Source organism: Petaurus breviceps, unplaced genomic scaffold (genome assembly GCF_028583685.1).
Source record: "Petaurus breviceps papuanus isolate PSGF00001 unplaced genomic scaffold, PetGlider_PUasm1.0 173, whole genome shotgun sequence".
Taxonomy (NCBI): domain Eukaryota; kingdom Metazoa; phylum Chordata; class Mammalia; order Diprotodontia; family Petauridae; genus Petaurus; species Petaurus breviceps.
Window position 1 is genome coordinate 12,404,347 of NW_027185759.1, and position 23,054 is coordinate 12,427,400.

The 23,054-nt window shown below is 41.8% G+C and overlaps 1 protein-coding gene across 1 annotated transcript in view; it reads left to right on the forward strand.

The window, feature by feature from the left end:
- MBNL1 (muscleblind like splicing regulator 1) overlaps positions 1-23,054 on the forward strand; it is a 219,873-nt gene that overhangs the window by 158,144 nt on the left and 38,675 nt on the right. Inside the window, exon 3 of the mRNA XM_069083423.1 lies at positions 16,884-17,054. Within this exon, the coding sequence (XP_068939524.1) occupies positions 16,884-17,054 (171 nt within the window). The remainder of the gene's footprint in view (positions 1-16,883; positions 17,055-23,054) is intronic.

Sequence of the window (23,054 nt, forward strand, 5' to 3'; positions counted from 1 at the left end):
AGAGAGAGAGAGAGAGAGAGAGAGAGAGAGAGAGAGAGAGAGAGAGAAGGGGAGACAGAATTTATTAAGCCCTTAATTTGTGTCTCTGTGTTTAGTGGCAGGCATAAACATAGAAGCCAACAAGACAGTTTTCCCCTTAAGGAGCCTCTGTCCTAATAGGGTCAGACAGGCTCTAAAGAAAGGCTGGGCAGGAGGATGGGGTACAGAGAAGGCAGGAGCTGTAGGGGTAGACTGCTCCTGGACACACAGCAGCTGGTGGCTGTTGAGAAGAAGGCAAACTCTGGAGTTGAGCTGGAGGGAAGTGAACATGACTGAGACTTCTCAAGCAGTGAACATCAGGGCTAGAGACTCAGTGCTTAGAAATGCAGACCCTAGGGCAGAAATGGAAGAAAAAAATAGCAATGCAGACCAGACTAAGAAAGTGGACAATTGCAGGGCAAAGCATTTCTCTGCTGTAAAGTCCCACAGGAGGTGTTCTGTGGATCCTTCAGTCCCCCATGCACCTGTTTCCTGTCTTGGCTTAGTCAGGAGCCCTGTGGGAAGGGCAACAGGAATGCCCACCCCTGTCGGTCCTCCCACCAAAGTTCCCTGTGGCTCATGGAATGCTGAGGTCTCCTCTCTACCAGCTTGGGTCTTGCTGCTTTTTCTAACCATCAACATAACTAGCCAAAAACATTTTCCTTTAGAACCTACTCTTTACAAGACCCTGGGGATACAAAATTGGTTCTGGACCAAGTCTGGCCCTGTTCTATCCCTCCCCTACCCGTCCTTTGGGCACTGAGGAGGCTGTGGAAGACACAGAGGGCTTGAAACCAAAGGGTCAGTGGTCAGCTGGCCCAGGAAGTCTGGAGGACTTGGGAGAGAAGATGGAAGTGTTAGTGGGAGTCATGTGGTGTGAGGAGGAAGGCCAGCAGACTGAACTGGTGTGGTCAGTGGGTACTTAGATCATCTCCTTTGATCCTGACAACAACCCTGGGAAGTAGGTGCTATTATTATCCCCATTGTACAGATGAGGAAACTGAGGCAGACAGTAGTTAAGTATCTTGCCCAGGTTCACAGAGCTTGGTGTCTGAGGTAGGCACTAGATAGATGGGTAGCTGAACAGTTAGGATGGAATAGGGGGCTTTGATATACATGAAAGACATGGAAGTCTTCCTTATGAGATCATGCATTTGAGTTAGATCATAACTCTAGAGATGATTTTGTCCAGCCTGTTCAGTTCACAGGTGAAGCTCTCAGATGGTAAGAGATTTGCCTGAAAGTTTTCGGGCTGTATGTATTTAGCAGTCATGATTCAAACTCAGGTCTTCTGCCTCCAGTTCCAGGGGCCTTTCCGCTGCACAGTGCCAATGGGTCAGTGAATTCAGGCCTGGGTCCAGTACTGCAGTAGATACTGGACTGATCCTGGGTCTGTTGACCAGCAGGGATGGGGACAGTGCCAGAAGATGGTGCCACATTGCAGAAAAGGGGCCAGGAGAGGCCTGGAGGGCAGGTCCCTTACTCTCCTGGCGACGTGTCTGGCTGTGTCTTAGTCTGAAAATGCAGATGGAACAAACATGGGAAATATTCACTTGGTAGGATTTTTTACAGAAAGCTCGTGTCTAACCATTATCACTGTGTAAACAAAGCTGCACATAAGAAGTTTTCCTGCTATGCTCATGCCGCACAGCTGGCAGGGCAGCCCTCTGGGTAACCTTGGTCTGCTCCCTTCTCCATCTTGGCCACCCAGCCAACCTGCCCCAAATGCAATGGGCTACCTTTCTGTGGTAGTGTGTCCTTCATCCCCAGAAGTCTGCAAGCCCAGGAGGACTGAGGGCTATTGTGAAGGAACCCTTGTGTCACCAGCAGGGTCTGCTTGGACCGTCTGGTGAAGTCTCTGATATTCTGAAATGCCAAAGATGAAACACAGAAGAGTACCGGCAGTTATCAGCGTGTTAAAAACAGGCAGATAAGCTCTTGGAGCCCTGCTTCAGACCCAGCGAAGGGGCCTTCCACTCTGGGCTTTCAGGATGCCTTGGCGGCTCCTCAGGGAGTTGCAGCTTCTCAGGGTCAGGGTGCAGCGGCAGTTCTGCCAGCCTCCTACGTTAGCCGGAGCTGGAGACCTGAACGCTCCCGTCCTTGAGGCTTTCGCTTAATGCTCTCAAGCTGGGTGTTCAGCAGATCTTGGGACTTCAGAGAAAAACATCATGTGACAGCCGTCTGCTTTCCCTTCTCACTTTCACATTCTTACTTATTAAAATAATGTGCTGCTATGGCTTACATTGCTATCAGTCACATTATCTCCCTACTTCCCATCTTAAAGAAGTATTTATGAATATTCTCCGAAGTATCTAATGACACTTAAGACCAGGGCCCCCTGCTGTGTTAGCGATGTTCTAAAATGATTAACTGATAAGCATTAGCCCAAAAGCCTTCTCTTTACCAACCAAAGCGTTTCAAGCCGGCCTTCTTAGCCCTCTGGGGTCTGTTCTGGGGTCTGTGCATAGGTTGTAGGATCTCCATGAACTTGGATGGGAAAAAAAATGACATTTTACATTTTCACTATCATCTTAGCAAAACTTTGGATTTCCTTCACTTACTTAAAAATGTTATTCTGGGAAGGCGTCCATAGATGGATGGAAAGCAATAACAAACCTATCTTTACCACGTGATAAAGGGGTTTGTGGCACAAACAGGGATAAAAGCTGGACTGTGGGGGTCACAAGATTAAAGGCTGGCTTCTTTCTGTGTACTTAGGCCTGCAATGAGTCAGGGTGTGGTGTGGAGGATAGAGAGCTGGCCATGGAGCCAGGAATCCTGAATTTAAATACTGACTTGGATGAAAAATGCCTGTGAGACCTTAAGCAAGTCATTTCTCCCTAGAGCTCCTGCAGCTTTCAAAGGTTCTAAGTTGTAGAAAAGGTACCCACCTGTATTTGTAGAGAAATTGCCTCATTGGGAGCTCATTCTACTGATGACATAATAGATCTGGGCCTGTTCTCTATCTTAATAGAGCTAGTAAAATCAGCACTTGCAATTTGCTATTTAGTTTTTTATTAGATGTGTTTTCCTGATTAAGATATACCAAGAAGAGATCATAGATTTTGAGCTGGACCTTAGAGACCATCCAGTCCAACTCATTCACCGTACAGATGAGGAAACAGAGACCCAAAGATGTGACCTAAGAGACTTGACCAAGGTCACAGAGGTGGCTCCAGGCAGGGCTGGCTGGGATTGGAACCAAAGTGTTCTGGCTCCTAGTCCAAGCCTCCTTCCACCATTCTGTGCTGCTTAGCATAGAAATGCTAAGCCAACTATGCTTCATTTGCTGGAATTTGTATTACCTAAAATAATGGACTGGCCACGGCTTTTAAAAATTCCACTGGATTCCTTCAGCACTTTGTAGTTTTTTTTATATTTTCCATTTTGTCTCTGATACCAAATGGTCATATTTAGGTGATAATAGCAATGGAAACAAGTAGGGTTTTTATAAAAGAAGATTACATAGACATACATGTATCACAGTGCCATCCCAAGAATAAATAATCATTGTGAGAGAGAGAGAGAGAGAGAGAGAGAGAGAGAGAGAGAGAGAGAGAGAGAGAGAGAGAGAGAGGAGAGAGAGAGAGAGGAGAGAGAGGAGAGAGTGTGAGAGAGGGGAAGAGAGGGAGAGACAGGAGAGAGAGTGTGAGAGAGGAGAGAGAGGGAGAGAGAGACAGAGAGAGACAGAGAGAGAGAGACAGACAGACAGACAGAGAGAGAGACAGAGAGAGAGGAGAGACAGAGAGAGAGTGTGAGAGAGAGGGAGGGAGAGAGAGAGAGACAGGAGAGAGAGGAGAGAGACAGAGAGGAGAGACAGGAGAGAGAGTTGAGAGAGAGAGAGAGAGAAAGAGAGAGGAGAGAGAGGGGAAAAAGAGGAGAGAGAGACAGAGAGAGAGAGGAGAGACAGGGACAGAGAGAGAGAGAGAGAGAGAGAGGGAGAGAGAGGGAGAGAAAGAGAGAGGGGGAGGAGAGAGAGAAAGAGAGAGAGAGAGAAGCCCTGAATGCTTGAAAGCTAAGGATCTCAGCTATTGAGACCGAGGGCTGCAGTATCCTCAGGGATCTGAGTGAATTTCCAGAGAACTTTTGCTTAGGTAAAGAGATGTTTTCCAGGCCGTTGAAGAAGCAATAGCATCAAACTTGATCTGTGAAAGTTCAGAGTCGAGGCTCCTCAGGCGGGGGAAGAACTTGAAAGCCACCTGTGGCTCCATCTTTTATCAGCTCTTGTCTCCTTTGTTGCCTCTTATTCCCAATGAGAGTGAGAAACACAGTCTTGGCATGGCGAGGGTTTCCACTGTCGGACAGTAACAGCAATCCTCCCAGTTGGATGTCCCCATGAGCTTATGGAAGGAGAGAGGATGATACAGTGGAGATGAGAGGACCTGTGAATTCTGCCCATCCAGGACACCAGATAGGGTGTTTGTCCCCTTCATTACCACTCACACCAATGTAACTATCACAGTACGTTCCTTCCATGACCCTCGAAATGGATAAGAATTTTAAATGGAATTTCACAGAGTCTTGACTTGTTTGTAGTTTTCTTAGCGGCGGTGTTATAGATAATGTGGGTTGTGATGTCTGCGTATATGTCACATAGATGGTATTGAACTGTGAAGATGAAGGCAAAAAATGTTTGCATCTACTTGCCATGCCCTCCTAAGAGCTCCTGGCACAGTCCCTACAAAGCATGTGAGACAGTGTTTGGACAGTGACTTTTTCATACTATTGGCAGCCTGATTCCTGGATTGTTGTTAGTATCATTTAAATATGAATTGAAGACTAGCCATTGTATTTCTTTATAACATTTTGCTTACGTACAAAAGAGAAAGCATAAAGAAGGCATAAATCAACCTGATGGCACTTCACTGTTCTTGTCTTCTTCGTCTTTTGGGGCAGTTCTTTGGATGGGTTTTCCCATCTTCATAACTTTTGTATTTTGAGAAAAATCTTCCATTGCACTGTCTAACAAGCATCGTTGACATGCCTCCATGGCGGCTAATCACCAGAGAGATATAGAGTCATCCATGTTTCCATTGCAAATTGTCTGGTACCATCACTGAAGTCTCTTTGTGAGAGGAATCTCCATTTTTCTAGTCCCATAAAACATATCCATGGGGAAAAAGCAAATGATTATTCAGTGAATAATTTTAGTCAACTTAGAAAAAGTCAATCAATGAAAGCATGAAAACAAGTAACAGCATGAAGCAGTGTCATGAAAGCATTGAGTCATGGACAGAGAGGGCAGTTTGGATGCCAATAGACTGTTTCGTGGGCCTGTAGTCAAGCACCATTAATGTAGTTTTTTTTAAACTAACAAAAATAAAGATGATTTATTAGTGAACCAATAGCAGGGTTATAATGACTTATTGGTTGCTTTTGGTCAGACATTTTGCATTTCCCAGTTGAACTGCAGGTCACTATAATTAAACCATTTATTTTTATTATGTACATTTTTTTTTCCTTTGGACAAGATGAAACAGTGTCTGCTTTAGATGACAGCGATCTTTAAAAGTGTTTGGACTACAGACCACATTGGGGACCAAAAGAGCTGTTTAAGTGGTTGAAAAATACCTAACTCTAGCACCTCTGATTTTAAGGCCTTGCAATAGCACAGCCAACAAATGTCAGACCATTTAAAGATATTGGCATCCACAAAATGTCACTGAAGTATAAACAGGGCCCTAGTAAGGTTGCAGAAACTATGCACTTGGATCAGTGATGGGAGATCGACCCATTCTGAGTCATTCCCCTTGACTTGAAGGAAATGGGACTGGAGACAAAGAAAATGCAGGTTCATTGGTTATAGCATTATTTTACAACACTGAACTGTTCTAATGGGGGAAGAGGAAAGGGTAGTAATGGAAAGGAAGGGGTGGGGGGCAATGGCTTTCTCGCTACCAAAATATGTGAAACATCTCGTAATTCATTGAGGATAGGGCCTGTTTTTGCTTTTGAATCCTCAACTCTAAGGCAGTGCCTGGTACACAATAAGGGTATAATAAATGTTTGTTGGTTAATTTAGTCTTTGATTAATTCCCTAAGGATGATCAGACTATGGATGTTATGTTTCCCAGTAAAAGTCTAAGAGATGAAAGTTTCTGTAACTAATTATGGCCATTGTTGTCCATAGATACAATCTTGTGCTGAAAAAGACTATCAGAAAGCTTGAAGATCTTTGTGAACTGGTTAGGATATTAGCAGAGTCCCTTTTCCCCATCTCTGATACTGAATTTGACTCTCAGGGCTAACAGAAAAGCTATTTTGTTGTGTAGGGTTTCAGCTGGTCAGTCTTCAAGATGATTAATGAGAGTTGTGCAACCCAAACCTCGTGAGTTCTCTGGGAAACAGTCATGGTATCTTGGTGTTTGAGTCAGAGGGTTGACGGCGTTGCGTCAGCATTGAATCTATTTTGGGGTGCTCTAATATCATTAAGTCCGCTGTCCAAAAATCCTCATAAAATTCAGGAATGATCTATTAAAAGGAGATAGGAGCTGTGACTTCATATGGAAAGAAGGGTTTTTTTAAATTAAGAATCTAGGCCAAAATCCCATCGCACCCCCTCCACCCCCCCATCGAGATTGGACTTTGATCACAAAGCACACAAAGGCCACCTAAACTTTAGAGCTTTTGACTTTGGCATAATCTCAGCTGTTGACCATTAGAATTTTCTTTAATTAGCAGAAATAGTGGCAATTTATAGGTTGTATATATTCCTGTTTCTGTATTTTGTTTTTTCTAAGATTAAAAGATTTGCTACAAAAAAATTGATTTTTATTTTTTAAAAACTTTTCAAATCTAGAGGAAAATGGTTTATTATTACTTGGTAATGGTTCAGAAAGTCTTTAAAAATCCATTTATACCTTCTTTCATTGTTAGAAGCAAACTGTGCAGGTTTGAGTTGGAGTAGTCTAATGGAAAGGATGCATCACATTCATTGGGTGAAGAAATGGTGACATTGTGTGGGGACTGCCTCAAACGTCGTCATAAGTCGCGTCACCGAGAGTTTAATAATCTTTTACCACATGTCAGCCATCGTGCTAAGCACGAGAAATGTACCTTACCTCCTAAACAAAAAGAAAAAAAAAACAATCCAGGCCCTGCTCTGTTGGTCTAAGACGGGCAGGCGACGTGCAAATAGCTATATATAAGATAAAATCGTGAACATTCTCAGAGAGAGGGAAGATTTGCCGGAGGTGAGTGTTAGATGAAATTTGAAAGAATTCAGGAAAGCCATCAGAAAGAAGTAGAGGGAGAAGAGTCTAGCAGAGCCAGAGCAAATGGCCAGAGTGAGGGCATGCAGCATCCTGTTTGAGGAAGAGAAAGGAAGCCATTGTCACTAGATTGCTGAGTAAATGGGTCGGGGTGGGGAGTGAGGACCAAAGAGAATAGTGTGGAAGGCTGGGGAGGTGGACAGGGGCCAAGTTAGGAGAGGCTTTAAAAATCCAAGGGGAGGATTTTCTATCTCATCTTGAGGGCAATAGGGAGCTACTTTGACGAGTTGCTTGGATGGGGGTTGGCGTGGTCTGACTTTCCCTTTGAGAGCTTAGTGGGAGAAGGGATGGAGGTGGGGGGCTTGAGGCAAGGAGGGCAACCATGGGAAAACCTGTGGATCTGGAGATGCCATCTGCGTTTCAGTTTTGGTTTTAGTTCTGATTATCTTTGTGACATTAAACAAGCCACACACCTTTTGGTCCCGGGTCTCTTCATCTAGTGAATGAGGAGGAAAGGAGGCAAGGCAGGCTCTCACATCCTTCCCAGCTCTAAGTCCTGGGATCCTGAACAGAATGCTATTGCCCAGCTGAAGAAGCAAAGGGATAGGATAGGAGAAGTGTCTTCAGTTATCTTTAGAGTGCTGTGAGGAGGGTGTAGGCCACCCCATCTTCATCTCTGCTTCGGATCTCAAAACAAGGAGTGGATTTAAAATGTGAAAGTTTCTAGTTAGACCCAGAAACATTCCTGACTACAAAGGCACTGATGACTGAAGTGAACTTGAAAAACACAGAACATGCGCATTCTGGTTAAGTGAAAGGGGGAGATGGATGTTTTAGCAAGGACTTGAAAGGAATATATAAGAAGAAAAGCATTTGGGAAATTAATATAAATTTAGGATTAATAGTAACGATAGCTAGCATTTCTATAGTGCTTTAAGGGTTGCAAAAAACCTTACAAATGTTATATCATTTAACCTGCTCAACCACCCTGAGAGGTAGGTGTATTATTATTCTTATTTTTTACAGATGAGGAAAAGGAGGCAGGCAGAGGTTAAGTGACATGCCCAGAGTCCTACACCTAATAAGTCTTGAAACTGGATTTGAACTCAAGTCTTCCTGAATCCAGGTCTCCTCTTCTATAGTACAGCCACATGTTTATTAATAAAATATCTGTATAGCTCTTAACATGTAATTTAATGCTTTATAGCATAATTATAACCATATTTGTTTGGATGTAATAAAACCATGGGAGTCTCCATATCCAGAGGTCTCCTAAGAAAAGAATGAATAGATAGCATGCATCACAGTGACATTTATTAAATATCTATTATATCCAAGGCATTGCTTGCTTGCCTGACTTTGGAGTCAGATGATATTCCAAGGCCCCTCCCATTTCTGTAGTGCTGGACTTTTCTAATAGTATTTAAGCACAGAATTCAAAACCAAACCAACCCAACCCTGACATTTTCAGTTTTCACTATGAAATAGTCATTTTTAGTGTCTAATATACAAGCTATCAAATTTACAGGGCCACAAAAACCTGTAACTCTCATTGGTAAATTGATCAGTGCGGTTCTTTTTGTAAGAGGGGGGTTCTTAGTTAAGAAATAGCTACAGGATTTTAATGACTATGGATCATATATTATAAAGACTAGGAATCATATATTATTAACAACAGGAATACCCTGGCCAGGGTCAGTCAATAAGTCCAGTTGGGAAGATCTCCATTTGACTGCTTATTTTAAGTTCTTTAATTGCTGTTTACCCCAAAAGGCTCATTCTGTTTTATCTTGAACTTCTGGTAAGGATTGTGCCTGGGCATGGACACGATGCATGGGCAGCCTTTGGCATTGTCATTAAAAGGAAGCATGGCCAGATGTGACTGCTCAAACCTCTCTTGGTTGATCGTACATACTTAGCCTTTCCTTCATTGCTTTCTTGACAGTGGATTGGCATTGTAGTTCTTGGGTGGAGAGAGTCCCCTTTGTTACCTGTTGGCTGGGATCTCTCATCCTCAAAGCTAGAGGAAACACCATTAAGACTAAGTTGTAGAAAAGGTTCCAACATGCATTGACAGAGAATTTTTTTTTCACCTGGGAATTTCTTATATTTCAAATGAAGACATTGGTTCCAGGGAGAGACTCAGCCAGGGTTAGCTGGGAGAGCTGATCACTCCTCCCGAATCTGCTTCTCAGAGTGGCGCTTTATCTCGAAGTTATTCATTTTGTTGAGTGAAGTTCCTAACACCAGACACAAATGTATTAAAAAGCTCAAAAACGTGCAAACACATTTAAAAGAAAATCATGCAGGATTCCATTTCAGTGGAGGGCAATTAAGTAACAAATAAATGCATGATCTTTAGACTATCAGCCATATGGTATTTCTGCATCCCTCTGCTCACACCTTTTAAGTGAAAATAATAATTGATTGGTTGTAGTTCAAAATTTTTTTTGATATTTGGGGAAATAGCAAAGCATCATGTAACTATTTGTTTTCAAGACTGTGGGAACTTAATGAGATATGATGCCAGATAATAATTCAGGTCTGTTCAATTGCATAAAATTTTATCAAAGGTTTACTATGTGCAACAAATCTTCCTAAGGGCCCCAAACCAAAGCCCTCAATAAACACATAAAATCAGGCTGTGAAACTATATATTTGGCCTGTATTTATTTCAAAATTATCTATTCTTTTTATGATTTTAACCTTTTCAAAACTCAAATCATATTGTTTCTCATATAGAAATGATAAGCGAGAAGAGATTTAGAGAAATGAAGCATTTCCTGAAATGACTATTATCTTGACTGCCAATGTAGTTTCCTAGCACAGGTTTTAAATAGTTTTGCCATCCTATCTGAAAAAAAAAACCTTTTGGCAACTATTTTAAGTAGGAAGACCATGAATTCCCTTGAGAGTTGCTGGCAAATAAGGAAGTTCACAGCATGTCTCAGAGCAGAGGACGGCTTGTGAAAATGCTTAAAAAACATTTGAGTATCTCAACCATCTCAAAGGAAATGTTATTTTGCCTCAACAATCAAAAGAAACATTTCTATTCTGGACAAACCAGCATTTCAAATGAAAGTTGGCTGAGTGGGTTATTTTATTTGGAAAATACTTTGTGTAGATAGTGTTCCTGTAAATTTGGCCATCATCCCTTACCTCCACAGTGCACACAAATATGGCTGGTCTTTTACTATTATTATTATTATTATTATTATTTATTCCTGCTAGGGTTCTCCATTCAGTAGTTAAAGATCATGTGCCTCTAAATTGTGACCCAGAGAAATATTCTCTTTGTATTATATCCCATGTTTGGGATGGGTAGAATTCAACAAGTAGAGGTGAAAGAGGACATTTAGACATAATGATGTTTTCTCTCTCAATGGAAAATTACTGCAACCTGATATAGAGGGAGTTTTGATTCTCACCACCCACTTCTTTCCTTTCCTTCCTCCCTACCCCCTTAACCCACACTCCAGAACACACACACATGCACGCACGCACATGCACACACACATACACCCACACGCACACACACACACATGCACACATGCGCACACTCTATCCAACAGCCAAGAAAGATATTTTTATTTGAGATTTCAAATGCCAGACATAACCATATTCAAAATGTCTAAAACCTTTAAACATATCACAAAGATAATTCACAAAGATAATATCATGGAGGTAATTAAGAGCTCCTTTATATAGGAAAGGGGCAATGATTCTTTGTTAGTCCTCCCCTTAATAGAAATTGGAAATAGTATCTTAAAAATCCCTTTTGACAAAGCGGCTTTTACTGCCCCTGCCTCTTAGGATCCTGGATTAATAATTCCAGAGGGACCTGAGTCATTACTTTTCACATAAAGAAATTGAAGCCCATAGGGATGGAGTTATTGGGGTAATTATATTCACCCCCCACCATGGGGGGATTTGGGTTTGTTAGAAATAATGTAAGTTTTATTTGCTAATTCCCTATTTGCATATATGTGAGTGTATGCATGTGTGAACCCTGGTCAACTTTTGATAAAATTTTGTCAGCTTATGTTGAAAGAACTTTTAAAAATAATAACCAGAGAGGCGGCCAGGTGGCTCAGCGAGTAAGAGTACCGGCTCCAGTGTTGGGACGACCTGGAGATCGAATCCCGGGCTCAGACACTCAGCACCACACCCAGAAATAACTGGCCGTGTAACCTTGAACAAGTTACTTAACCCTGATTGCTTTAAAAAAAAATAAAGTGTTATAGAATATGTAAAAAAAAAAATAATGACCAGAGTCTTAAAAAAAGCAGTTGTTTCAGCTGAGTAGTCATTTGTCCTGCTTTGATAAACTCCATTCAATGTAAATTTAATGGTCTGACCATGAAATCATTTTACCCACACTTGAATCAAGGAGAAACGTATGGTTCTTTGAATAGCTGTATAGTACAGTGGTTAGAGCACTGGTTTTCGAATAAGGGAGACTCACCTTTATGAGTTTAAATCTGAATTCAGACACTTCCTAGCTGTGTGACCCTGGGCAAGTCACTTAACCTTGTCTTCCTCAGTTTCCTCATTTGTCACATGAGTTGGAGAAGGAAATGGCAAGTTGTTCTAGTATCTTTGCCAAGAAAACCTCCCCCACACGACTGAAACAACTGCACAATGATCTCCATTCACCTGAACCAATACTCCCTTAGTCTTACTTTCACAAGAATTCAGGAAAGGGAGTTCCTTACATGGGCAGAATACCTAAAGTCTAGAAAGAAGGATGTGAAAAAGTCAATGATCTTTCATTAGGATTTCCCTCATTTTTCATTTTCTTCCTTGCCTCTAGCATCCAAAAAATGCACCATGTTCTTGTGAATGGTGTTATCAGAATCCCACTATGAACTACATTGGAACCGAAAATTATTGTTCAGTGTTTTAATAATTAATCACTATCAGATGAGGTCCAAAAATGCAGTCATGATTCCATCAAATTATATGAGTATTCCATTGTAACAGATGAAAACAAAGCTTGTAAATATATACTTCTTAATTTAAACCTGTGAAGATAAGGAAAGTCTTGCCAATGCAGGTAGCAAATGTACAGATGCAGTAGTTTGGAAATTCATGTCTCCCTCCCGCCAGGATGGGACGGAGGCATTATTGCTAACAAGCCCCAGCTCTCTGGTTGAAATGCCACCTGAGAACATAGAAAAGTAGCACAGATTCCAGTCAACAGAATAATTTCCAAAAGGGGAAAAAAGAAGTGTTTGTCTTCATTCCAAGCTGTTGCCTTGTTTGTGGTTATTGCCTAAGGACCTTTGGATCAAACCGGGTCCTGTGATAGCAGGAGAGGGAATGACCTCTAGCTGTCAACGCAGAATAAGAATTATTCTTTTGTGCACCAGCAGCCCAGTAGGATTCCTCATGTTGAAATCAAATCCCCATTTTAAATAAAATAAATAATAAAATAAGTAAAAACTGGGACTCATGTAGATCAAAGTCCTGCTGAAGGTAATACTGTTCATTATTTGTTGCATGCCTTAAAAACTCCATTTGATTTTCTGTCATTGAAGTTTTGGAATCTCGAGGTAGAACTTTGAGAGACCTTAGAGTTGATCTCACCCAAACTCCTCATTTTAAAAACAAGGAAGTAGAAACTAAGAGAGGTTAAGTGATGTGCCAAGGATCGTGGAGCTGGTGAGTGTCTGGGGCAGGATTTGAACTCAGATCTTAAGCTCAGTGAGGGTAAGAAGGAACCTTCTCTTTTTGAAATCCTGCATTTCTCTCAGGCTCTGCACACAGTTAGGTAGCAAATGAGTCTGTGTTGAGTTGGATGAGTTTATGTTATACTGGATTGGAATAAACTGATTTGAATTTCTCCCCAATGAACCACCCAGTCATCTGTCTGACTTGTGTTAGCTTGGCATCGTGAGAGATATTGTCAACAAACCTCTCTCTGAAAAAGATGCATTCCCTTGGTCCTTGCTCAGTCCGATTCAGGACCCTGCTGTGTTTATAATAACTTAGATAGGTTTTTGCTCTGTGGGGGCCATCTTCATTGTTTCCAGAACAAAGGAGAAGCAAACCACTCTTTATTCTGCACTTTGCTTGCTGCTTCCTTCAGGGTAGCTGGTGAAGGCAAGCTATGCTCTCTTCCATTTTCCTGCGCTTCTGCAGGCTGCTCTGAAGCCGATCCATCAGCCTGAAATGGGCATCGCATCTGTTTTTTGTTTCTCCTTAGTTTCTCCTGAGGCTCTAGCCGCAGCAAGTTCTCAGCTCCCCAAGAAGCTAAGCCAACACAATCAGCCATCACTTATTCAGACGTTTTTTCACACTTTCAAAGGAAAGCAGCAGATCAACTCTATGGAAGATATCATGACTGGCTGCCACAATCAATAATTTATCTCTTTGATGGCTTTAAATATGATTGTGTTAGAAGGCAAAGGGAAGGGCTGGTTCATTTCTCATTTTTTTATAGTGTCCTAATCCCATCATAAATAGCTGGTGTTTGCATTTTACTAGTTCAGACCTCCCTGGTTTCTGCTGTGCCTGGCAGAGACCACAGAGGGTGCCCACAGGAGTGCTGTTAATTGGAGAGCCCTATAGAATAGGCCCAGAAAATTGAACAAGGCTGAATGTAGTCCCACTTAATTCTTCTGTTCTTATCTTGACTCATTTTTAGTAAGAAATGTGATACAGGAATATTTTGGCTCAGAAGTTCCTATTTGGTTCCCTTTTATAATAAAATGTTCTTTTTTCCCTTTTTTCTTGGCCTGCCCAGAGTCATAGCAGCTGTGGCTTCCAGGAGGCTGGCAGCTCTGCCCCACGGGTGTGACTTGGCATCCAACCTCATTGGGGTTTTTTTTTGTTTTGTTTTTTTTTTTGTTTTTTACACTGGGACAAATACCTCACGTTATCAAAGTACTGTTTATAGAGTACTCTTCCCATAACATCTCATTTGGGCTTCATGGTAACTTTGTGACGTCTACAGAACAGGGATTATTCCCACTTTCCAGCTGAGGAAAATGGGGACTAGGGAAGTTAGATGACTCAATCAAATATACATGACCCACAAATATGTTGCAGATGGCAGTTCAAGAAGGACTAAGATCTCACTGTGTTGCATTGCTCCATGTAAAAATAATAAAAAAAAATGAATGATCACTGTGAAAAAACAATTTTTTGTCTTCAGAGTATTTCTTCTTATTTGTACACAGTGCAAAAGGAGCTTTAAAACCTGGTCTTTGCACCTTCTTGTTATATTAGACATGCTTTATTATGAAAAGATTATTAAAATGACATTTGGCTGGCCGCAAAAATGAGGGTCCCTCATGCTGTTAAGTGTGCCAAGTATGGGGACAGATGGTTGAAGAATCCCTGTCTCTCTCACTCCAAGGGAGTTGAAACACATCATTCCAATTAGATTTCCTGGTGAATTTTGTAATGACCACAAGCACCATGATTTGCTAAGTTCAATTATAGTGTAAGGTCAAAATTTAACAAATTAATTTTTCCTAGAAAAATCAAAGGGTTATTGAGAAACAAGCTGATTTTCTATTAAAATCTTTTTATCCACACTATTGCTTCTGATTGGAATCATTGGCAGAAGAGGATCTGGGAATGTAGTAGTTGTAGTAGTAGCAGCAGCAGCAGTAGTAGTAGTAGTAGTAGTAGCAGCAGCAGTAGTAGTAATAGTAGTAGTAGTAGTAGCAGCAGCAGTAGTAGTAGTAGCAGTAGCAGTAGTAGTAGTAGCAGTAGTAGTAGTAGTAGTAGTAGCAGTAGTAATAGTAGTAGTAGTAGTAGCAGTAGTAGCAGCAGCAGTAAGAGGAGGAGGAGGGTTAGTACATTATACTGCTACTTATAGTATAATAATAGAGTAGTAATAATAATCATGTTATTCAGTTGGGTCTAACACTTTATTGACCCCATTTGGGGTTTTCTTATCAAAGATACTGGAGTGATTTGCCATTTCTTTCTCCAGTCCACTTTACAACTGAGGACACTGAGGCAATCAGGGTGAAGTGACTTTCCCAGGGTCACACAGATAGTAAATAGTGTCTGAGGCTGGATTTGAATCCAGGAATCACTCTTCCCCACTCCAGGCTGGGAGCTCTATGGACTATGGCGCCACCTAGCTCCCCCCCGCCCCCAAATAATCTAGAATTTCCGTAATGCTTTCTGGGGCAGAGAATGAACATTTGATTTCAGAGGGATAGGCAGCCCTGGATGAGCAGGTTCGCCTTCTCTGAAAATTAAGATCTTAAAGACTGTAGATATCTGTAATCTCAGGATACTGAGAGGTTAAGGGACCTGCCTGGGGTTACGTAGCCAGAAGGGAACCCAAGGCTTACTCTTCCAACATCCAGTCACTATCCACAGTGCCATAGCGATTCGAAGGCTGAGATCTGCCCTAGGAGGTATTACTGTCCCCATTTTACAGGTACAGAAAATGAGGCTTAGTGAGATGTAGTGTCTTACTGGTGTTGTCACAGTCAATAATTGCCAGAGGCAGGACTCAGACACATCTTCCTTATTATACATCCCAAACCATCCATGCCGAATTCGGCCAAGAATTTATTAAGTGCATATTGTAAGGGCTGCAGGCACAAAGAGAGGTCTCTATTCTCATGGAAGTCACAGTCCAATGGAGGAAACAGCATGCAAAAAATTGTGCATGCTGCTTTATCCAGGCTACACACAGAATAATTTGGAAATGATCAACAGAGGGAAGGCACCAGAGCCTTAAAGCCTTCCTGTAGAAGACAGGGCTTTATCTGGGACTAGAAGAAAGCTGGGGGAGCCGGGAGTCAAAGATGAAAAAGGAAAACATCTCAGGAATGATGGACAGCCAAGGAAAATTGCAATTGCAATATAGATTGGTGCAATTGGAATATAGACTGTGTGTGGAGTGTGGCATAAAGTGTGAGAAGACTGGAAATGGGGTGGTCAGCTTGGGAAGGGCTTTGACACTGTATAGCAGTTTTAATTTGATCTTGGTGGTGGTAGGGAGCCATTGGGGTTTTTTAGGCTTGTGCTTCAGGAAGATCACTAAGCAAAGGACAGATTGTAGGGGGGGGAGGGCCTAGAAGCAGGGAGAGCAGCCAGTGGCTACTGCACCATTCTAGGCAGGAGAGGATAAGGGTCTTTCCAATTCTCAGTTTTGTGTGGATAATGGTACTGACTTTTTCCTCTTTCTTTTTCGGGATATTGGTTAAGGGCTCATTGCTAAAGTTGTACTTTCTATCAGTGTCACTAAATTTATGTTATTTCTCAAGAATGAAATAGAATAAAAACTGTGAGTCTGTGAAGTTGCTCATTCAGTTTGAATAGACCCAATATGGTTGACTGTAGGAACGTTCTGGCACCAAAATTAATCATCTTGCATCGTTCCTAGACACTAAAACCAGATGTTATAGTGCAGAGAGCAGTTTCAAATATATTCAACTCAAGACTGTCACCATCAATTGAATTCCTTTAGTTTCTTTATAACTTATTTTCATGGTGTCAACGGATTTACCAATCCACAGAATGTATTTCCATTTACAAAAGTAGAGAATTGGTTCGCCACTGTTTCTATACTTTCTGTAGATAGGAAGGTAGTTAATGTCAAGGTTATTGTCCTGTTTGTAAACGATGAGAAGAGATTTCAGCTTTTTTCAAACTTCTGTGTATTGTGCTTTGTTGTAGGGTCGCTGTTCAAGAGAGAACTGCAAATATCTTCACCCACCTCCACACTTAAAAACACAATTGGAAATAAATGGACGCAACAACCTGATTCAGCAGAAGAACATGGCCATGTTGGCCCAACAGATGCAACTTGCTAATGCCATGATCCCTGGCGCCCCGCTACAACCCGTGGTAAGCCAACCACGTGGCATGCAGTATCTTTTCAACAGGCCATTGGAGGGGAATATAAATGGTGTGTGTGACGTGTTCAACACTTGCTGGGAACCAATGGCACCAAGCTATAGTATCAAACACTTTACGGTTTAACCGCCTTTCCTGTAATTATTGCAAATGGAGTCCAAGTTCTTGCAGATACTAAATCCCCCAATTCTGTTCATTCTTTTTGGTAGCTCCAGGTCATTAAGTCTGCCACAGTCATGTGCTGAATATGTTCTACACACACCATTTTGAAATCATCGTGATTTTCCCCAAGATTGGTCATAGTCTATTTCCTGGGTTATTGGTCATAGTTCCTTCTACCTGGACTAGAATAGGATGTGTATGTACAATGTACAGAGGCAGAAGTGTTTCCCATGATAGCCTGTTTTTAAAGCTAATAGAGAAATAGCTATGCTGTTAGTAAAACTCTGGGATTATAAATCCAGCGTGTGAATACATGGACAGCATTGTGCGACCGTGGTTATTTTACTATTAAAAATCACAAACGAGGGCTGTCTCTGGAAGGATCCAGCTGAGGCTGCTGCATTTGTATCATGAATGAAGCCATCAGATCAGTGAGGCCATTGAGGAATGGTGGCTGGAGGAATGTTCTGGAAGCAGAATGTCCACTTCTTTGGTCTGAACGTTCTGCTTCCTGATGCTGTGAAGTGGATGATTGTGAGGAGATGATGTTTCCAGCCCTGGAAGGAGGTGTCTTCAGGCAGACTCAGATTCCCATGAAAAGACAGTGGCTAGACTATTGATTGAAAGGGAATTCATTGGGAATAGAAGGAGAATAGCAGTTATCTGTACCGTATGATAGAGGTGAGAAAATAGAGAATACTTTCTTTTAACTAGTATTTATTTTATTTTAAAAGGAACACAAACTTAAACATTTATTGAAATTGACACAGATGCCAGCCTCCTCATTTCAAACTGCTATGCTGCGGGCAGTTTACTAACTTTTATCTCTTAAAGAAATCCACAAAGATGTGTTGCCTCCTGGCACCGGATGATGAGATTTCTTCCTTTCACTTCTTGGGCCTTGCCAGCAGCCTTGGGGGATCTGATAGGCACATTATAAGTAGCTACCAATTTGTGGATAACATGATATCACCCTTAATGTTAGATAAGTTGCTGGATTAAATATTTAAAGCACTCTTACCATCAGATTGTGTCCTCTCTGTAATAGGAAGCATTACCAGAGGCAGGAAATGTTGTTCACTTTAATAGCTGAGCACTAAATTTGGCCATAAATGTCAGCAATTATGAGGAGAGCCATCCATTGAATGGATCAAGCGGCATCCTCAGTTGGACCCATCCAGGGACAGCCGTAGTTTGTGATTTGAACCTGAATAGGACTGACTCCAAAGTCAATCCTCCATCCCCTCTATCCCTCTGCCTCTCATGTGATGTGTGATTCCAAAGAGACCATCTTCAGACAGTCTGTGGTATGAATAAACAGGCGGATTAAAGTTCTGAGTACCTTTAAAATCCTGACTCTGATATTTAGAACTTGGGCATTTCATTGTGTGCCTCAGTTTCCTCATCTGTCCAATGAAGGAGCTGGTCTATGTGTTTTCCAAATCTAGGACTCTTTCCCATTTTCCTTCCCCCAGGTCTGTTGTTTGCTCAGATAGTATTAACAATCTCATGCAGAATGTTCTTTGCTCATCATTTGTCATATTTCCAGGGATACCTAGAATACTTGAATTGTTTTTGAGCGTCTGCCCAGGGAGTGGTCCAGACAAGGCTTTACTGTTACCCCTGAGTGTCCCAAGTCAACACCTCCATATCTAAAATGACTTTAAGGCATTTGGTGTCCCCTTTCATCCACCCTGCTGTATGTGGTGTGACTCTGGTAGAGGGTGGCCAGCCTGTCTCCAGGTCATGTGAGTAACATGACTCAATTGGCTAAAAAGTGCCAGCCTTAGCAGAGAATTGTTGGAAGTGAGGCAACTTGGTGAGGCGGGAGAACACTGGACTAGGAGTCAGTAAGACGAGTCTTCAACACTCAATTGGGAAAAATCAAAACAATTATCACACAGGGTTATCCTATAAACAAAACAGTGCCTGCCAAATGCTGTGTAAATCTTACAGTACTATAGAATTATGGGTTGTGTTTCTATAATCATTGGGGGTGGGCATAGAAAAGAGAGAAGGAAATATGGGAGGGAAAAGAGGGATGTGTGTGAGTGAGTGAGAGAGAGGGAGAGGAGAGGAGAGAGAAGAGAGAGGGAGGGAGAGGGGGAGAGAGAGAGGGGAGAAAGAGGGAGAGGGACAGAGAGAGAGGAAGAGGGAGAGGAGAGGAGATAGAGAGAGAGGTAGGAGAGAGAGAGAGAGAGAGAGAGAGAGAGAGAGAGAGAGAGAGAGAGATGGAAACACAGAAAGACAGAGAGAAAGAGAGAGAAAGGCAGAACATTTAACTATTATATAGTAGAAAATACCAACTGGATTTGAAGTTAGAGGCCCTGGGTTGAAATCTAGCTGTGTGATTTTGGGCCTCCCTGATGCTTGCTTTTTTCTTTTTAAAAATGATATGATTAGACTGAATGATCTTTAATAGTTCTTCTAGCTCTAAATCTTTTCTATAAGTTTACAGGGAAGTTTATTTTGACTTCCATGCTTTTACATTTGACCTCTTTTTGCAGAGTAACATTTGAATCAGTTATAAAGATTAGCAGAGAAAGACAAGAGACATTCCCTTCACAGCCTGCTTTATTCTGACCCTATGAAGCTCTATGGGAAGAAATGAAATTTATTTAAAATCACTTACTATGGAAGCCTTAGCTTCCAAAATAGCTTTCTAGGCCTTTTGTTTTCTCTATGTGGTGGGCAGGGAAGTAGAAAGAATTCAATCAAAAAGCCCTGTCCAGGGTTAAATCACACTCAAACAAAACTTCTCACTTTCTGATTGGCATAGTTGAGTTAAAAAAAATGAGCACTGTCTCTTTTTATTTCCTATTTTTATAATTAAAAGGAGAATCATATTAAAATACCATTTCAGACATATTTAACATTTTTCTTAGCATCACATAAAATATTAACAGACATATAATACACAGAGAGTGTTTATGTGTGCATATGCATATGTATGTCGATGTATGTTACTTCTTAATTCCAAGTGACTTCATCTTCATAAAACATGCCACTGTCCATATAATGTTTGAGAATGAATAACTTTACTCCTTGGTGTTTGCAGTATTTACTCTGTGACCTCCCAGGTGCTGGGACTCTCCTCTTTCCCAAATTATATTGATTTCTCTTTTCATATCCTGTGTCCCCTAAGGGTACGTGATATCCTTGAGGGAAGAAGCTGTCCTGTTTTTTGTATTTTTGTTGCAGTACCTAGTATGATAGATTGCATCCAACAGGAGCTTAATAAATGTCTATTGCCTGAGAATTGAAAGATCACCACATAAAAGACTGTCTGGACTGAAACACAGTCTCTGAGAAGACCCAGGAATGGTCTGCAAGCATTTACTCCAAAGCAAGCTAAGTCAACAGACATTTATTAAGCGCCTACTATGTGCCAAGCTCCATGTTTAGCACTGAGGATACAAGCAAGACAAAAGTCATTCCGTGCCCTTGAAGAGCTCACAGTCTAAGCAAGATACGTACAGGATGAATTGGAGATGAGCAGCCGTGGGAAGGCACTAAGGGGCTCAGAAAAGGAAGCAGCCTGGAGAAGGTGGAATTTTAGCTGAGACTCCAGGGAAGCCAGGAGCCAGAGATGAGGAGGGAGAGAATTCCAAGGCAGGAGGGATGTCTGGAGAAAATGCCTCCCCCGGGAGGTGATGAGAACATGGTTGTGAAAGTTTAGGAGGAGGAAGGAAGTAGAAATTGTCAAGGCCCCCTTCATGTTAAATAGATATTTGGAAAATGGCTTATATTTACTGTCTAAGAACCTAGTCCTAGCAGCTAATTTCTGCAGCAGAGCAGAACAAGGAACACGCTCATTAATTAGGGTCCAGTATGCATTCCTGTTTATTTTCAAGGCTAATCACTGACTTGTTTTTCAATGAGATGCTGAGCTTCTTTGGAAGCTGTGGGTATTAATTAGTCAGTGGAAATGTTTTTTTTTCAATTTCACATCATAGCTCTAGGCTCAATCAGTACAGTAAAAACATTACTGTCAAAATAGAAACAAACTAACAAGTGATTAGCCTTGAAAATGGAAGTGTAAACAGAATGCAGTGAGATTGCTGATTGCTCTTCCCCGCAGGGGGCTTCAGCCAGCCGAGGTCTGCATCCAGCCCTTTTCTCTCTTTTGACCATTTATAACCCTAATTAATACATGTTTGCTGGGACACTTGGAGAGTCCTTATCCCTAGCTTCTGCCCTTAACTAGATGGTCCGATCAAGTGATTCACCCTGATTTCTGTGGTTCCCTTTAGGAGAAAATGGAGTGTTCTTGGGTCAGTCCAACTTCCATCATCCCCTCAGGACCCCACTGCAGGCTGACTGCACATACTGTCCTTTCAGAACTCTGTTCCAGCCAAGCTGACCTCTTTCATGCCCCAGGAAGGCTCATCCCATCTGACACCTCTAGAGGTCTTTGCACCCCTCCTATAAGAGACAGATTTTGATGCTCCCCATTGTTAGGGGGCCCACCCCAGCCCTCCACACATCACATAAAAAAATCTGGATTTCCTTCCAGGAGAAGATCATTTCCTGGAGGGTAGGGGCTGTTCAGTTTTTGGATATCCAAGCACTTGTACCCTGCCTGGCTCATAGTAGGGACTTAATAAACCCTGGTTAAATTGAATTGATTGCATCTTATTTTCTGGAATCATTTGGGCGAACCACAAGTATGCTTGGCATGCTAAATACTGGGGATATAGACACAAGTAAAATAATCCTTGCCCTCAAGAAATTTATATTTTATTGGGTGAGAAAAGCAAAAACAAAACAAACAACAAACCCATGTACTTTTATAGGTTATATACAAACCTATATCTGTCAGCCAGCTCCAACATAATTTTGGCAGTTAAGACACTAACAGCTGGTGGGATCAGGAAAGGCACAGCTGAAGACCCTGCTCATCTGATTAAGGCTGACCAGATCAGAGCCCACTGCCCTCCCCTGAAAGCCCAGCTCTGGAGAAAAGGAGCAAGGCAAGTTCTGAAATCTGTTTTAAGAAACGGTCGCTTTTCGCAGCCAAGGGAACAAAGTTGCCCAGTTTCCAGCGCTTTTTATTGATGGGGTGTCTAGCTGTTCATGAAATAGCTCTCATTCTCCTGAGTGGGAGCCATTTGAGATAATGGGAGGTGGATGAGATGGCGTTTCCGCCCTTTAGAAAAAGATGTGGCTTTGCCGCCGTGTCTTTAAGCAGACAGCAGGAAGGAATTTATTCCTGCTGGGATAACTTTGAAAAATAAAGGCATATGAGTCATCTTGTATACACCCAGGAACAATTCAGGGGGAAATCCTTTTGATATGATAATAATGATGTTGATAATTAATAATTAACAATAATTATTCTGTGAATAATTTAATATAATAATAATCTCACCCCTGGAGATTTGTGAAGTGTTTTGCATATGTTAATGTTATATATTTAATAATATCCATGCAATAGTAAGATGATTGCTATTTAATTTAGAGTAAGAGGGACACAGGCAGAGTGCATGGAGAGACAGATGGCCTCTCAGTTAAGAAGCCAAGTTCAAGTTTGGTCTCTGACATTTATGGGCTATGTGACCCTGGGAAAGTCACTTAGCTTCTCAGTTTCTAAGCCTACAGCCAGCTGCAAGTTGTCAGGATGCTTTTTTTTTTTTTAATCAGCCATGTCCAGGCATGGTGCTAAACACTGGGGATGCAAAGAAAGGAACAAAAAACGTCCCTGTTTGCAAAGAGCACGCAGTGTGGGGGTGGTAGTGTGTGAACAAGCATGTCCCCGTAGGGTCATCCAGCAGAACCTTGAGGGAGGATGAAGGAGAAGAGCTGCAGCCCTGCCTTGGGAGAGGAAGG